General features: G+C 53.5%; 5 protein-coding genes across 5 annotated transcripts; 1 reads left to right on the top strand and 4 right to left on the bottom strand.

The window, feature by feature from the left end:
• Positions 1–1,290: 1,290 nt before the first annotated feature.
• On the bottom strand, positions 1,291–2,862 carry PPTG_00431 (hypothetical protein). The gene is made up of 2 exons (XM_008891833.1): positions 1,634–2,862; positions 1,291–1,578 (listed from the first exon to the last, which is right to left on the bottom strand). The coding sequence occupies exons 1-2, from the start codon at positions 2,723–2,725 to the stop codon at positions 1,402–1,404; spliced, it is 1,269 nt and encodes a 422-aa protein (XP_008890081.1). The 5' UTR covers positions 2,726–2,862; the 3' UTR covers positions 1,291–1,401.
• Positions 2,863–3,060: 198 nt separating this feature from the next.
• Positions 3,061–3,970, bottom strand: PPTG_00430 (hypothetical protein; the record flags this gene model as incomplete). The annotated part of the gene is made up of 2 exons (XM_008891832.1): positions 3,061–3,761; positions 3,820–3,970. 2 exons carry the CDS (start codon positions 3,968–3,970, stop codon positions 3,061–3,063), a joined length of 852 nt encoding a protein of 283 aa, XP_008890080.1.
• Positions 3,971–4,243: 273 nt separating this feature from the next.
• PPTG_00429 (hypothetical protein) lies at positions 4,244–6,025 on the bottom strand (the record flags this gene model as incomplete). The annotated part of the gene is made up of 1 exon (XM_008891831.1): positions 4,244–6,025. One exon carries the CDS (start codon positions 6,023–6,025, stop codon positions 4,244–4,246), a length of 1,782 nt encoding a protein of 593 aa, XP_008890079.1.
• Positions 6,026–6,460: 435 nt separating this feature from the next.
• On the bottom strand, positions 6,461–6,683 carry PPTG_20737 (hypothetical protein; the record flags this gene model as incomplete). Its single annotated transcript, XM_008892935.1, has 2 exons — positions 6,461–6,479; positions 6,592–6,683. 2 exons carry the CDS (start codon positions 6,681–6,683, stop codon positions 6,461–6,463), a joined length of 111 nt encoding a protein of 36 aa, XP_008891183.1.
• A 915-nt stretch (positions 6,684–7,598) lies between these two features.
• On the top strand, positions 7,599–17,431 carry PPTG_00428 (hypothetical protein; the record flags this gene model as incomplete). The annotated part of the gene is made up of 2 exons (XM_008891830.1): positions 7,599–7,622; positions 7,712–17,431. The coding sequence occupies 2 exons, from the start codon at positions 7,599–7,601 to the stop codon at positions 17,429–17,431; spliced, it is 9,744 nt and encodes a 3,247-aa protein (XP_008890078.1).
• Positions 17,432–17,491: the final 60 nt, after the last annotated feature.

The raw sequence follows: 17,491 nt of genomic DNA, 5'->3' as shown, positions 1-17,491 counted from the left end.
ACACACCAACTGCTTTGGCGCATACTGCAGAAGCTGGTACCTGAGAAACAAACAAACAAACACACATAGAAATAGCGCTACGAAGACTACACGTATGCTGGCAGCTTTAGTGGTGCACGGAGTTCTCGTTAGCGAATAGTTCATCTACAGCTCATCCACAACGATATCGACGACACACTTATACTTGTGCGAAAAAAAATAATATAATGCTGCCTATCTACCTGCAGTGTGTGTGTTTTAATTTGAACATGGTTGCCACTTAACTGCCTAGATAAAACTAAAGCAGTGTGTTTGCCTACAGAATTGAACGGTCAATTGGGTTGTTCAGCCCATCACGTACAATACCGATGCGTTTTAATTCCGGCAGGCCCGGACTGGGCGGTGCAGTATCCGACCCGTTCACCACACGATGTTGTAACTATGTAGTCTCGTTGCATAACGACCGCTTCTAGATCCGCAGTCGTATTGAGAATCTAGGAAGTCGAATGGATTCTGTTCGGTATGGCTTATGACCAAAACCAATTGGTGGCATTAAGATTATTGCGTCCTCGACTCGACCCTCAGCTTTCTCTTTGTTCCCATGTCACTCAGGCCACACCTGAACGAACGATTAAGGTGGGCGGTCGGTTTTACAACCTCCAATTAAGAGGCAATAACACTTGCGAAGACGACAAGTATTACTACAGTACATATAGGTATTGAAGACGTGTCGAGATATTCTGTAACTTATGAAAATTGAGGACTTCAGTCAGCAGCTACAGTATACCCTCCGCGTAACGGAGATTACGTCGAAACCATAATACAACCATTGGTAATTTCAATGTAAACCGATATTCCGTTATACGTTTGCTATCATCAGATTTGATAATATCACGATTGGAAGAAAGTATGTTTGAGCAACCAGTCAAACTATTTATACTGAATTAGCGAAAAACTGTACGAAAGAAGAAATGTTTTCGCTCCCAATGCTCTGATACATCCAGTGGAAAGCCTGCCAGGCAAAGGGAAGACAACGACGTGTATGGGATCTAAATACTTCTAACCACATGGTTTCGCTCAGTGGCTAAGGGGAAGATCAATATGTATCAGGCATGTACAGTTTTATCTTATTGCGTTGCGCACCAAAGCAAAGCGAAATCTACTGTTTTTCAAACTATTTTTTTTTAATTTCAGAGATCGAAATCTATAGCTCTGGATGAATTTGGTTGATCAACTGCAGAGCTATTGGATACAATATACCGAGGTAGCGTTGTGAAAACTGACCCACGTTAAATTTACACGGATCTGCAGTAGTGACAAACCCACCACGATTTCATCGTGAACGAGTATAATAGAGACTTCAGTTCTTTTAGGCTTTGATAAATAGCGGTTGAGTCAAGTCACGGTATTTGGTTGGGCGAATTACCTACCTAAGCGCTTGTAGACTATTTCTTCGCGTTGAATGCTCTCGGTCGAGAGTTGCCTAGAAGCCAGGAAGCAACCGAGACAGAAAGTGTAGGCATGCGCTGCCATCCCCGACTTGGCGTGCTTTGATCGCACCACGAGTTTCTTGCTGACACTACAGTTCTTACAAACGCACTAGACCACAAAATCAGTACCATACAAGCTTAAAACATCAGCGCTAGACGTATACCTGATGACAAATTGTACATTGCAGACTTTGCGTCGAGAAGAGTTTCCCAATCGACTTGTGGCAATACCAACACACCGTCGGATCTTCACTCTCGGTCATCCTAGTGGTAGCCGTCAGTAAGGACAATGACGAAGAATGCGAAGACTTGGACGTAGCGAAAACGTCGGCAGCTCGCTTCTCGGCCATCATTTTGTGCAAATACCATCGCAATTTCTTGCCTTGAGCACATTCCATCGGAGCGCCCATACCTAAGATACTATTTGCAATTTCTTGTAATACGTAAAACGAGAACACAGTGCCGCCCGGATCGATCACTGTATGTGCGAAAGACTCCACAATCTGGTCACTCTGTTGTCGGAAGATGACGCAGAAGGACATATTAGCACGGACAATACCGAGGTGTTTCAACTCCGGCAGGTCCGGGTGGGATACGGACTGGGCGATGCTGTACCCGATCCGCTCGCCACGCGACGTAGTAGCGAAGCCAGTACTCATGAGCACGACGTAGTCTCGCTGCTTAACGATCGCTCCTAGACCCGTAGCCGAGTAGAGTATCCAGGCCACACCAAGGAAGTCGAACGGGTTCTGCTCGGTAGGACTCTCTAGTGTACCCAACATCACCAGGTCGTCCATGCCGTCTTTGCCGTAGACGCTGCGTCTTCGGAGAGACGTTGTGTCGTGCACGAAGATGCCGTACATGACGTCGTCCAGAGTGCCCTGAACCGTGCCTGTGCACACTACTACGGGGATCTTGGTGGCCACTGAGAGCGACGACGCAGGCCCGATCAACAGCGCGTCGTCCTCCTCGAACGGTGATACTGAGGACACGGCTGTGACAGAAGTCGAGGTTGAAATACTCGAGTTGAAGCTTGTGTCGTTCCTACCCGATCGCTGGCGATAGACTTTCATTGTGCCTCTAGTCCGGATATGTTTCCACCGACGCATATCGAGCGTCTGCATTCTCTCGTACAGGAACGCTTCATACAGAGCGCGAGTTTCACGAAAGCTTTCGTCGGCGATGCTGCGGTACTCATGCGTGTCATCGGCGGTGAACGTCACCGGCGGCAGCCTCGTACGCGCCGCGTCGGCCATTGTGCAGCGATTGTCAAGCTTGCAACCGAGATTCTTTCGAGTTCGACGGGTGTACTAGAGAATGAGCCGCTGGGCACACTCTTCACCGCGTGTCAGACATGATGACTCGGATTGATGAAAGTCAACGTCCTACAGTGTGGGCTACACTTGCAGAGGGACTACAGCTTCGTCCTGTTGTGGCCTTTACTCTCTGCTTGAAGGTTGCTTGGAGAGCAAGATGGACATGTGAGGGCACAGAGACTTGAATGTGTTCACTTCTACTCGAACGTGTTTAATGCTGCAGTTTTCAAGATTCAAGCCGCGTCAAACGACTGCCTAAGACCTGTCGGACTTGCTCACGGGAACAGATAAGTGGCCACCACGCCGCTGATCGCCGTCGTCGCCAGTACAGACACCACGTTCACCTGTTCGTTGCTCAGGAGATCGATGCCGCACACGTGCTCGACGTCGCCTTGCGGCGCATTCTCATCGCAGATTTTGCGCGACGACCGGTCGAAGTATGTGGCCTGCACCGTTGCGCCGAGTATCGAGTCGAGTACTGAGCCGAACAGCCCGGTCACGGCGCCCAGCGTGACGACCTGGAGCTGCGCCGTCCCGGAGGGAAGACTACCAGCGTAGTACAGCACACCGATGAAGGCCCCGCCCAACGCCGACATCGCCAGACCCAGCATGGACACCCCACCATTGGTGCCCGGCGGTACCCGTCGCAACGTCGTGATGAGTCGGGGCTCACTCTTGCTGAGCACGCCCAGCTCGGATGCCCACGTATCGGCCGCGCAGCAAGCGTAGTGACCGATGAAGCTGGCCAATAGGTAGCTGCGCTCTGGGGCGCGCTTGAAATCGAGGGCCACGTCGTCGTCTCCGAATCGGATAACGGCGTAGACGGCGATGAAGGTGGCCAGGAGACTACAGGCCAGCACCTGACGGGCTGATCGCTGGCCGCCGGGTTTGTAGTTGGCATCTAGCTGCTGCTTGACACTGGCCCGCACCTTGGTGAGTTTACTGCCGGAGAAGTAGAAGCCCAGCAGCAATAGACCTGGAGTATCCATAGTTGGTTAGCACTCACGAAAGATACAAGACAAGGTGAAACGTACCGAAGCGGTAGCCCGACGCGAGCGTGAAGAAACCCACGAAGCAGGCGGCGGCAGCGCCCGACACGTCCAGCGACTGCTTCTTGAGGCCACGCCGGCCCAGACCACCGGCAAGCAGCGCCGCCACCAGCACGCGAGACAGCGGGACCAACATCTTCAGTTGTGATCCGATACACCGTGAATAATCAATACAAATACCAAGTGAACCCACCGGGGTCCGATGGCCGACCGCGTCAACCTGTGCGTCGTGCGGCACGACTCGTGCGATGTCTTCAACTTCACACAAGCCCTCCATGATAGAATCCATGAGCTATTCTGCTCAGGGTACATATTGATTATTCGGTCTCCATGAACACTTCTACGTCGAGGCGTACAGGCCACTAATATACTACACTTATCTCAGCTTTCGGTGGCTTCAGGCCGCGACTTAGGCGGCACTGTATCCGGACGAGCTTGTCGCCGGGTCTTCAACGTATAACATGACGCGAGGGGTAGCTGAGGATGATCGATGCAGAGCAGATTGGACGTACGCCGCACTGCTGTAGGCCTTCTGACGCGGCTGGTAATAAGGAGATGCCGCGTAATGCGAGAACTGCTGTGAGCCGTTCGAAGCCTGCGACGAGCGGAAGTTGTACGGACGTCCAGTCTGAGTCGACCGCCGGCGCATCGACGACGGGCGTGAGCGGTTGCTTGGCCGGTCAATTGTGCTGCGAGGAGTGACCAGGCCGAAGCTTGTCTGCTCTAGAATCTCCTCCACCACGATCTGCGAGGCGTTGCGCTGGTTGGCTCGCAACACGCAGGGCAAACAGAACTTGAGTGCCTTCTGGCAAATGTCGTTCATGTTGTTGGCGCCGCTGCCGCTGCTGCTGCGGCTACGGCTGCGTTCCGTGGACGCTCGGGACGCCTCGGGCCGTTCAAAGTCATGCACGCCCATACTTCCTCCAAGATTCACGCCATGGTTCAAGGGTAAATTACTGTCCTCACTTCGCAAAAAGCGCAACTTCTTGACGACACTGCAGCGGGAACACACCATCTTGGCGCAAATAGTGCAAGGCACTCCGCTTCTGTTGAGTAGATGGCCCACGCGACGATCACACAGCGAGCAGTTGGTTGACCACGCTCCATCGCTCAAGATGGCGTCAGTGTCTTCATCGCATAACTCCTCGATGCCGAGCATGCCTCCATCACCATAGGCGGTTTTGTTCAGCTGACTCGCTCTTCGCCGGCGGCCGGCCTGTTGCGCCGCGAAGGCGATCTTCTTGAGGTGCGCACAGTCGACAACGGAGAAGGTCATGTGCAATAAAAGCTCAGCACCAGCGTTGACGGCCATAAACTGCATCATGCCGCCCTGGGGATCGTAGTATCCTCTTGTGAACACGTTCAGCGTACCTGTGAGACCGGTAGAGCCCTCAGATGATGGCTGCTGGTGGAATAACTGTACGATCGAAGTACGAGCACGGATTACAGACGAAGAAATGCTCGTGGTGGCCAGCAAGGCCAGCGCCTTGATGCTCACTGAGTGCATGACACGGTACCCCACTCGGTCTCCGTTGGCCAGCTTGGTAATACCCGTGGCCTCCAAGTACAACAGGTCTCGTCGCTTGGCCATGGCGTCACGGCGGACGGCCCACTTGAGGCCAAGGAATCGGAAAGGTTCCTCGATACTCGGCCCCTCGATCGTGGCCAACACCTCTGCGTCCTCCAGGACGTCTTCAGCGTAGGCACTGTTCATCTTCATGGCGCGTGTCGTGGCGCTGACCAGGCCGTACATGGCGTCGTTGACGTGGCCGGCCACGGAGCCGGTGACCATGAGCAGCGGTAGATCCGTCTCGCTGGCAGTGCACTGCCCAAGTTGCTGTTGGCCTGCGGCTATGAGCTTGGCTGCTTCTTTCTTCTGTTTGTACACGCAGAGCTGGTCTTTCTTCTTGATGAGTTTCCACTGCTGCAGATCCACCTGGGGCTGGCCACGACCAATAACCGAGCGGCCCTCATAGGCCTTGAGTGTGTCGGCTAGCATAAGCTCGGCGAGACGAACGCATACCTGGGCCTCGTCCTGCGAGAGACTGACGGCCCGCCGCTCCAAGGCCGAGAAGGCCGAGAGCGTCTCCAACTCTACCATGTTGCTGGCCGTATTTGCCCTGCTCCGCGCCCGTGACCCCAAACGCGGCCGAGGGAAGCGGCGATGGCGCTGCTGGTTGCTGCCGTCCATTGCGCTTGACCGCTACCGTGAGGCTATCGCTGCAAACTGACCGGCAACCGAACGAGCAAAAGGAAGAATGAATGTGGCAAAAGTTGCAATCACGCACGCACTTTTTGGAGTGGTGTGTGAAAGGTATATTTCCTGTGGAAAGCGATATCTGAAAGAAACGGCTTTAACAGTCGTTGTTTTAATGAAGGTAAATGAAAACAGAGACAGTACTAAGTAGTCACTAAAACAGAATATAAAATGCTACGACCACGTGGGCTAATGAAAAATCGGGTTCCGAAACTACCTTTTGTGTGCATTGGTGATTGGGGAGCATAGTGGGGCCAAGTCGAAGACCCAGCAGGTGAAGCAGGTGTACAAGCGGAACTGAGAGCTCCCATGGATGGCATCCCCACATGCTCTACAGCTCGACGAGCCGCTCTCTTGCTTGACATCCTGTCAGTGGATCTCGTTCTCGCTGTGATCCCGATCGACGATGGGACATCAACCTCTTCTTCACCAAAAACAGCAGGGCTTTATCCCAACGCTGTGCGCTCCATACGCTGGCAGCGTCCTGGCTACAGCGTTACCCTTGGTCCGACGCCGCGAATCGTGTCTTTGAGCTGCTACCCCGATCTTGAGGAGCAGCGCGAGATGATTTTGGCTTTTTCCACATGGCCATTGACTTCAAGCAGTGTAGCGCTACGAAATCATGTTTGAAACGCAGTAAGTGAAGTGTGTTGAAGGGTAATGCCAAGTGGTGAATCGTTCGGGCATTTTTCGCAGCCACATGCGACCAACACACTTCTGGACTTGGTAGCTTTCGCAATGGTTACCGGAGCTATGCTGACCCCAAATATGCTGCAACTAACGCTCACCAACCAAACGATTCAAGGGTGGTTCTGCGTTTCGGTGGCTGTTGTCGTTCATGCATTTTTATTAGGACCACAGCCATCTACGTGCACATAATTATGAGGTGACCTTCTTCAGTGAGCATGTGCGTGGGAGTCACGTGCCAGCTCCCTACATGCCATCACGTACATGAACTTACGTAACGCTTTGCAAGGGTGTGTATCCATCCGTCATGCTTGCGCATGTGTGATTTTGTTGTCTGCTCTCATCTGAAAGTCGGTACTTTTTGCCAGTACCCGTGCCACTGGCACTGCCAGGCAGGCTTCCTGAAGCAGCAGGAAAGCTGGATACAATCACTTTTACCATAAACGTTAAGGATCGAGTAAACAGTTTACCAAGAGTTCTCGATCCAGTGACTTCGAGAAATTTATAGCATTACCATCGGCAGTATCTCGCAGCAGTCTGGACTTACAAGTCCAAGCTAAGTTGGCACGTATTACAAACCCTTGGTTTAGCTTAGCGTTCTTTGGCTGCAGCATGCGCAGAATCAAGTCGCTGCTACGGCGATGAAACTTGTACAGGAACTTAGAATCCCTAGTTGAAGTCAATGTAGCCATCTTTTGATTGGTCAATAAAATACGACACATCAACATTATCAATCGGGGCGAAAAGCGTCTCCTCCGCGGCCGCCTTCTCGCCTAGTTTCGCCCCCGCTTCACCTTCCCCAGACGCCGGCCACCTCGTGATGGCCAAGGCCATCATCTCCTCTGTACGCACACCGCTTGTTCTCCCCAGCTTTGGTCTACAAGCCGCAACTTTCCTCATATTTTTATTGCTCTATAAATTTCACGTTATTAGATTCTCGAGGCTCAGCTAGGCAAGTATGTGGACGGATTACGTAGCGACTCGCTGGTCGTGGGTCTATGGAGTGGCGAGCTAGAGCTGCGTGACTTGGCCCTCAAGCCCCACGCGCTGGCCGAGGTGCAATTGCCCGTGGCCATAACCAGCGGCACCGTGGCCCGCGTATTAGTGCGCGTACCATGGAATCAGCTTGGCAGCGCCAGTGTAACTATCGCTCTGGAGGGCGTATCGGCCCTCGTGGTGCCCAATACAGAGCGGCCCGGCCCGGCCGAGCTGCTACAGGCCAAGAAGAACCAGCTGGAGAGACGCGAGCTGCTACGACAACACCGCCGCTTCGCTGCACGTGTGGCTCCTGGCCAGGAACAGGAGAAGCAACAGGAGAAGAAAAATGCAGAGGACGAAGGCACATTCGTGTCGAGACTCACGGCCCGCATTGTGGCCAACCTCCAGGTAACTCTACACGACGTGCACTTAAGGTACGAGGACGCAGTGGCCAACCCAGACGCTCCTTTTGCATGCGGCCTGATGCTCGAGAGATTCCGGTTCTTCACGACAGATGAAGAAGGTAAAGAGGCTTTTGTCGACCAGGCCACAGTGCACCAGGCCTTCACGTACAAGAAGGCCGAGCTCACGCAGTTCGGAATGTACTGGGACCGACTGGATGTGAACGACAAAGGTGCGAGACTAGAGACTAGAGACAATATTCCAACAGTCATGAGGGATATGGTGCAGGCCCTGGGTGAACAACAAGGCGGCCAGAGTTCTAGGAGGTGGATACTGAAGCCATGCTCCTTGGCCGTGCAGCTCACGAAGAACGAGAGCGCCGACTACTCGGCCGTGGCCAAATACACAGTAGAAGCGGAAGTAGGTGCGCTACAAGGAAGCTTGACGCGCGAACAATACGAAGACGTCTTGTTTCTACAGCGAGCATTCTTGGGTCGACGGGCCGTGGAAGCTCATTTCGCGCTGGCCAGAGGCCGGCCACTTCATTCAGCTGCAGCACGTCCTCGTGAGTGGTGGGACTATGCCACGCGCCTCGTTCTCGAGCAACGTAGAGCAAAACTTCGACGCCAAACGGCCCATGACAAGAGTAAAGACAACGACCAGACTCCTCGACGCCCCCACCAGCGTAAAATACGCTGGTCTTCCGTACATAAGGCCCTACTGGAACAACAATTATACATCGAAGCTTACCGTACAGAACTACGCAATGGCACCCCGTTGGAGGCTTCAACTCGAGAGGGCAGGTTGAAGCAGAAATACGAAGAAATCTACCCGTTAGACGTCGTTCTACTGCTTCGTGACGTTGCGGAAGATGCCGAGGAGCGAGCACAACAAGAGGCCAAGGCTAATGCCAAAGCACAAGCCAAGGGCCAGGCCGGAGGTTCTTGGTATTCGTACTTCTTTGGCGGAACGGATGCTGACACATCAAGTGAAGAAGACGACGTGCTATCAGCTGAAGGACGAGAAAACTTGCGTGAAGCGTACGATGACGCAGTGGTGAAGGACAGTAGCGAAGTTCCTATGGGCTGCAACCTCATGTCGATCCAGATCCAACTGACCAATGGATCTATGGCCCTTTACCAGTCCAACGCACATGATACCCCGTTTGTCACTGGGATGCTGCATGGCTCGTTGTCTGTGAACGTTCAGCCAGAGAACGAGTGGGACGCGAACTTTTGTGTGCAGCATTTCGACATCTTGAACGGCCTGGCGCGGGATTCTCGGTTCCACTCGTTCTGCAGTCCCTCAGCCGCTTTAATGGCCGATCCAAGCGCGTCTTGTGTCAGAATCGACGCCAGTCGACGAGCTGTGGTGCAGACTCAAGCACAGGGCGACGACGTGGAAGCCACGCTCAAAGTTCGTGTACGTTCGGAGCCTATTCGAGTGCTGGTGGACCCGTCTTTTGTCATGTTCTTGCATACGTTCTTCGTCAGTTTGTTACCTGAGAAACAACTCGAAAGGGTCTGGCAGTTCGCCACGTCTTCTGTGGCCGATTGGATGTTTGCGGACGATCCAAAGCTCGTGGAATCTTCAGAGATGAACGCTGAAAAGGAGGCCCAAGAATCGGAACTTATCCGGTCACTAGAGAGCGCAGCGGGCCGTGTAGCGTACGATGTGCTGGTGGATATGGATGCTCCTGTACTGATCTTACCTGAGAACGTGGCCGAGTCCACGGGTGCTGTTTTAGTTGTGGATCTCGGCAAGTTGAGCGTCCGTAACGACGAGAAGGTGACGGCTTTTAACACGCCGTTTAATGCGCCGCTGGAGAGTACAGGAGACCCACGTCGTCTACACTGGAGACTGGAGGTGACCCAGATCCACGTCTCTCTTGGTCGCCAGGAACAATTAGTGAACTGGACGGATGAAGAACTTCGGGGCTTTACGAAGATTGTGAAGGAGTTATCTATGGACTTCTCGTTGCATACCCAAGCCTCGTCTTCACGTCTCAAGCTCCCGTCGCGGAAAAAGACTTCGGTTAAGTTATTGCCCCAAGTCGGCATCTACGCTGATATCCCTAGTATTGTGGTGTCGTTGGCCGAAGAGCAGCTCGTGGCGTTGGGCCAGATCCACTCTTCGATAGTCGGACAAGCTGCTGCGATTGCTCGAGCCAAGAAGGAGCGTCTATCGTACTTTGAAGACCAAGAACAGGACAGTGGAGAGGAGAGTGCGAACGACTCTGGAAGTGACGAGAGTGTCGGTAACAAGCCTGCAGCAGTGGAGAAGTTCCTGTTGGAGATGCAGTTGTCGCTTGGATGCGTGGAGTTGAACGTGCGCGAGTCAGCAGTAAAAGACGCTTTCGTTCTACGTGCGTCGCATACTTCATTCGCTGTTGAAGCGTACTCTAGCTACCAAGTGTTCCATGCTCGACTGAAGGCGCTAGTGATGGAGGACAAACTATATTCTGCCGATTCTCGCTTCTTTAAGCTCATTTCCACTGGCGAAAGTGAAGGCGAGACCCCGCACTTGATCGCTATCGACGTTGTCAATTCTTCGGCATCGCAACTGGAAGCGGATGTGCACTTTAATGTGCTGCATGTGCAGTGGAATCCGTCGTCTGTGGCTCTGTTCTATCGCATTATTTCCGCCTATGCGTCGGCCATTCAGTCGTGTGACTTCCCGTCTGAAGATGCTACGCCATCTTCTAAGCAAAGGCTACCAGGGAATACAGTTCAAGCATCGAAAGAGAAGGAGAGAGTGGCTGACTTATCCACTCTGCGCTCACGAGGCCAACCTGTTGTTGTGGTACGAGCGTCGTTGGTTCAGTTCAGTCTGACGTTCAATAAAGACCAACTGGATCGACAACTGGCACGGTTAGAGATGACGAACGCCGCTATCAACTACACAAGCTACGACGTGGAAGGACAGAGCAACGAAGACGCGTTCGAAGTTACTGGGCACGTGGGAAACTTTGTGGGAACGGACCTGAGTACTTCCAAACATCCACTATACTCGACGCTACTTGGCTTGGATGAAGACGAAGCGCGTCGACGTAGCACTTCTGGAGAGAAGTTAAAGGCGCTATTGAGCTTTGAGTTCGCGAGTGACCCCATGACGAGTGACAAGAGTTCTCTACACTTGGCGTTCCAACCGATCCGAGGCGTTTACTATCACCAGCAGATCTTGGAGCTCGTGGACTTTGTGCTTGAAGGCGTCCTTGGAGCGATGGTGAGTCAGACGCTGATGAACGCCACGCAGTTGCTACTAAGAGAAGACGAGGCCAGTGTCGTACTGGCCTTGAGTGTCGAGAAGCCCACGTTGATTCTCCCGTTAAGCTTGGAAGATTCCCCTCACGCCAAGGTCACGGCAGATGTGCTACGTTTAGAGCACTTCCCAGCCAGTGCAGTGCACTATGAAGGACGGACAGGAACGAGAACCAAGCGCGTTGTACACGACGAAGTGCTGCCTCGTGCTATGATAAGGTCTGATGCTGGTATCTCGTTGCGTGTGGACTGTAAGGACCTGTATCTTGAACAGGTGCGTATTTACTGCACTACGAATGCGAAGAAAGCCGACGGACCGAAGTATGAAGAGTTACTGCCCAAGTCTGCGGATCTGAAGATTAGTATCGAAGATCTCGTGTCGTCTACTATCTCGCTGGACGAAGACACTGAGGGCAGACCAATATTCCTTCCTAGAATCACGGTCAACTCGGTGTTACCTCCTTTAGAGGCACATATATCTCGCACGAGTTATCTCGGTATAGTCGCGCTTATTCTAGAGAATTTCGGCGCCGAAGAACTGCAGAATATCCCGACTACAAGTGGAGATACCAGTGGGTCGAGACTAAGTAGGAGGCGAAGTAGTGCGGAGATCGGAAACTTACCGTCGCTACGCCCTACTGTCACGTACACGTATCTCCAACCTGACGCAGTAGAAACGACAGTTGAAGTGCGATTCGTGATGGAAAACGTCCGCATTCTACTGTTTCAAGACGGACAAGGCGATATACTGGCCAAAGACTCGTCCGCTGATGCGATCGTGCAGCGTACACTGTCGGGTAGTGGCCAGACTTCACGCACTGACGCGTTTGCGGAGGTTGTAGCTACAGATTTCTCACTGGTTTTCGACGACGAGTATGACAAGAACCCTCGCTTGGCAGTCCGTCTGGGCGCATTCAGTGCACGGGATCTGGTGGGGAAATACAAGGCTAACGGTGGCGATAACGGTACATTGCTGACATCTCCACAGCCGTTGGAGATCCTCTACACTTGGGATGATGCTGCGTTAACCGGAGATTTAGACTTGGCCTTCTCCGAAGTCACAGGTACAGTTATCGCCGAACCGCTACTCACTCTTGTTGGCTTCTTTGCACTGCCGTCGAGTTCGGGGACGAAAGTCAGGAGTAAGAGTGAAGCACTGCTGTCTCCTGTTCGAGTCCCTCCCTCCCCGTCTATATTGACGCGACGTGAGAGTATTTCGGATATTTTACGTGACGGCAAGGAGCCAGACTTGACGATCACAGTGCGTGCTACTGCGAAACAGGTAGGACTAGCGCTACCACGTGACGCGTATGACTCTGAGAGTCCACGCGTGGCGTTCGCCGGGGATTTCACACTCGAGTTCAAGTGGCAACCGCATCCTAACTCGACGAACAAGTCGGAGAATGATTTGGATATTCAGAGCAGTATCATTGTAGACGCACGGAATATGGAGATCGTTCTAGAGAACGCGAGACGTCCTGGTTGTTGTGTGGCGTCTCCGTCTTCCGGTCAATGGGACGCCATCGATGTAGCCCCGTTGATTCAGCTGCTGGAGCCCTGTTCTTTACACGTTGAAGTGAGTGATTTATTCCCCCATGCTGGTCAACGTCAGCAGATTGTGGCGCTGAACTTCACTCCGATCGAAGTGTTTGTATCCTATGACGACGCGTGCATGGCGATGGATACAATGGAGACGCTTAACCAAGCGATTGAGCAGCATGAAGAGCATCGCATTGAAGTTCGACGTTCGTCTCGTGGAGATAATTCAGCTTTCCATTCGTTATCGAGGGCACGTACGTCATCGGTGAGAACTGCTATTATGGAAGATACAGAAGTGGAGATCCACCGGTATTTTACCTGCGAATTACCGTCAGTGAGTTTGACTCTTATCAACGACTGCGACGGATGTGATATGGGGCTGGTACAGCTCCAGATTGAGCGCTGTCATCTCTTCCTGAACGTCACGTACACTGCACAATTGGAGCTGGAAGACGCCGTGTTCTTCGCTGAGTCGGACATGTCCTCGTCTACAGTCTCTGGGGGAGGGAACCTGGTGGTTCTAATGTCGTACTATAACCCAGATACGCGCGACTGGCATCCGATGTGTACGGAGTGGGGACTCGATGCGTCGGTACAAGGATCTATCTCAAGCGAGAGCGAGCTGCACGTTATCCTCACGGCTTCCCAAGCTCTAGACCTCACTGTAACCCACGGATTACTAGAGGTTGTGGCGTCTGTAGGAGGAGCCTGGAAGCGGCGAGCAGCTTCATCAGAACACGTAGAAGACAAAGAGGAAGAGACGAAGATGGCACCGTGTGTGATACGCAATGAGACTGGACTACCGCTGAGTTTCTGGCTGAGTAATGGCTCGTTCACGACTGAACCTCAAGTTGTGGCCACTGGGAACCTCGCAGACGTCCGCTATCTGCATGCTCCAGGTCGAGGACGCGGCGTGGTGCGACGCTATGCGTCTGGAGATCGACAAGCTGCGAATCTCCGCCTCTGTCTACAGTTGAAGAACGAGAGCGATGGTGCGAGATTCCAAGCTGTTGAAGGCCTTATCTTCGAGCAATTAGGTGCTCGTACGTTCCCATTGATTGACACACACGGAGCCAAGACGAACTTCACGTTAAGCCTGTCCGCTCAACTGGTAGAAGGACGGATCTTGTTGGTTGTATCGTCGCCTATCAAGCTGGTGAACAGATTGGCGTCCGGCCGTCCTGTGGCGCTTCTGGTCAACGATCCGACCTGGCAAACACCAGTAGAGATTGGCGTCTTACGGACGAACCAGGAGTCTGCCGTGCCAGTGTTGCTGTCTCTAGCGTCCGAGCTGCGTGTCCGACCGGTGGGGAATGGCGCGACGTACTCATGGAGTGCTCCAATCCCCGTCCAGACGCGATCGGCTGTAGAACTCAAGGTAGAAGCCGCCGTGTCGTCCACTTCAGCGTCACGTGAGAGCGTCTCCAGCCACGGAGACGGTCGCAACGCCGTGTACTGCGTCTCAATGTCTAGTGACAGGGAGATGCGCGCTGTGTCATTCGCTGAGCCCTTGGTGCTCGTCAACAAACTCCCCGTGCCTTTAACGTTCCGTGTACGTTCAGCCTACAGCTCATACGGTTCAGGAACGAGTGACAGTCCGTCCAAACCCGAGACGGTCGCTGTAGGAGCCAAGACGAGTATCTGGTGGACAGACGTTGCGCAGCGTCCGCTATTCCAACTGGTTGTAGAGGGCTGTACGTCTCCGTCCAAGTGGCTGGAGCTCGCACCTCGAGGCACAGCGAATGGTGCCGCCTTATCGGTACAACTCTCTCGTGTCGATGACGGACGCCCCTTTCGACTTCTTCTTCGGGTTATTGGCGGTACGGAGCATACGGCACGCTCTGTACGCGTCGAGATACTGGCAGACGTCTGGGTTATCAACCGTTCGGGCTTAGAGCTGGTGTACGGGACTGCAGCCGATAGTGAAGCGTATATCCCGCCTCGTGCGGCTCGTGCTCAAGTGGGGAACGCCCAGATCAGTGCCTACTCGAGCGATAACAGCGGGAAAGTCCCCGTGATTCGCATTGGCGTACGTGGATGCAACTGGTCGCCGCGCTTTGAAGCGGATCCACGGAGACTGAGCTGGCAGGACGAATGTATCACTCTCCGCGCGGCTGGGAGTAATACGGGCGTGTTGTATGAGTTAGGAGTGTCTGCAGACTACGCGACGCGACATTTCGGCTCGGTTACGACGCTGATTAGCGTCATCCCGCGCTATCTGGTGCTGAACCGCTCGTCGCATACGTTGTTACTGCTTGAAGCCTCGAAGAATCGACTGGAAGACTCGAGTGATGCCAACGTGGCGCATCATGTGCTGGCATCAGGAGATATGTACGCGCTGTACTGGGTAGGGGGAGCTCGAGCTCCGTTACGTGCGTCTGTGTTACCGGCCGACGGCTCTGGCTATGACTGGAGTGCTGCCTTTGCCGTGGATAGAGTGGGCACATCGGACTTGTTAGTCCCGCCAAGATCTAGTGGACGCGGTGTGCAGTTAGAAGTGGAAGTGAAGCGAGGAAGCTTCGCACAGGCGACGTTTGTAGTGGTGGTGAGCGACGGAAGCGCTGGGTCTCCGACGTCGACGTCGTCTAGACTGTCAACTGCTGGCTCTAGCGTCTCACAGGACGTCACTGCAGGCTGGCAGACGTTTAGTCTTCACGCTCAAGTAGCAGGAGTGATCGTCACTGTTACAGACAAGAAACAAGGAGATGAATCCGGTTTGTTTGCTGGCTCGGAAGAGGAAAGTGAACCCGTAGCACGTGCGACGTTAACTCGCATCGGGTTGGAGGCGTCTTGGTCGCCGCAAGCCACGGCCGCGAAGCTGAATCTGATGGGACTCAAGGTGGAAGATCTGCTGCCACGGAGTAAGAACCGCGTCGTGTTGAGGCCGATCCTACAGACAGACGGCGTTGGCTCCAGCATGGACAAGCATTTCCTGGAACTGACGTATCTGGAGCGTCCACACGCCAAGTACACGTGGGTAGAACGTTTGCATTTGGACGTACAGAACGCGAAAGTGTCGACGTCCATGAGCTTTGTGGATCGACTGATTAAACTCCAGAAAGAGACGATCGCGCACTTCCAGCACAAGTCGCTGAACTCAGCGTTCTCCACTGACGACGAGGACATGGAAGGAGACTTGCTGGCCTATTTTGTGCCTCAGAACGGAGAAGAAGGCACGGATATGGCAGCTATGACCGGGAGGAAGTTGTACATCGCGTCGGGGGAGATCTCACCTGTCCGTGTCGTCGTGAGCTTCACGCGGGACAAGAGCGACGCTGGTAACGCAGGCTTTTGGCTGTCGAATCTCAAGTTGAAGATCGAGAACGCCTGCGTCACGTTAGAAGGGTATAAACTCTCGCACGCGCTGGCTACGCAGGAGTCTCTGGGTGCTGCGATCGTGAGGTTTTACGAGCAATCTGTCAAGTCTCAGGCACTTAATCTAATCGATTCTATCGAGGTGACGTCGCTGGTGACGAGTATGGTGACAGGAGGTGTCACGTCGTTAGTATCCACGCTTAGAGGCAAAGCAGACCCGGCTGCAGCCGCCGGTGCCATGGCGCCTGGACTACTGACGTCTAGTGTCGATGGGGACAGTTCACTGGGCGCTCCGTTCCGCTACGAGCACATGTCGAATGGAGATATCGTTCGGAAACACTCCAAAGCGTTGGGAGAATGCCACAATAGTGCAGAGTTCTTAAGACAAGTACGACATTTAGTGTACGACTGGGACGCCAACCATACAGGCCTGGAGGCACGTGGCTGTGTGGTGCTCGCTCTGATCAACAACTCTCGCCACTCGTTAGTAGTCAACACTCAGCTGAACGATGGCGCGTCGCTGAAAGTTCTCCCGCTTGGACGACGACACCTGGCCAGTGTGTTGGAGACAGGAGCTGCGTCAAACGGAGAGACGAACTGGAGACCAGACCGTGCGCTTGTGGTGTTCGCATACGGCTACACACCGACGCTTCTGACGTCGGGGGACGTGTACTTCACAGTGCAGTCGAATGCGTGTCATGTGTACGCTACACGCAAGACCGCTCGACTCAAAGCGAACAGAGGATACACGGCTACATTCACGCTTCAGGAGACTCAAAGCTGGTGGTCTGCGAACGTGGTGATCATCGGGGATGACTTGCAAGTGAGCGACAGCTCTGCGTCCGACTCGGATTCGCTGTTTGGAGAGGCACCAAGTGGTCAGGACAGCGAGGAGTACGAGGTGGAGTTCGCAGAGGCATCGCTGGGTCTCGTCGCCAAGCAGAGTGGACGATCGGTGATCGTACGGGAGTGCGTACCGTCCAGTGCAGCTGAAGCTTCAGGACGCATCGCTGCGGGTGACTGCATCCTAGCCGTGAACGGAGTGAGTGTAGCCAACACGTCTCAGTTTAAGACACTGGTGAGCAAAGCACCAAGGCCGGTCGTTCTGCGGTTCCGACGCAGCTCTAATGCAGCGTACGATCTCTTCGGCGAGCGCTAACAAGAATAATTAAGAGAACCATTTTAGAACGCTCTAAATATTGCGCAGTTTCAACTAACC

This window comes from Phytophthora parasitica, assembly GCF_000247585.1.
Source record: "Phytophthora parasitica INRA-310 unplaced genomic scaffold supercont2.1, whole genome shotgun sequence".
NCBI classification, from domain to species: domain Eukaryota; phylum Oomycota; class Peronosporomycetes; order Peronosporales; family Peronosporaceae; genus Phytophthora; species Phytophthora nicotianae.
Note: the sequence above shows the minus strand (reverse complement) of the source record. Positions and strands in the feature narration are given on the sequence as shown.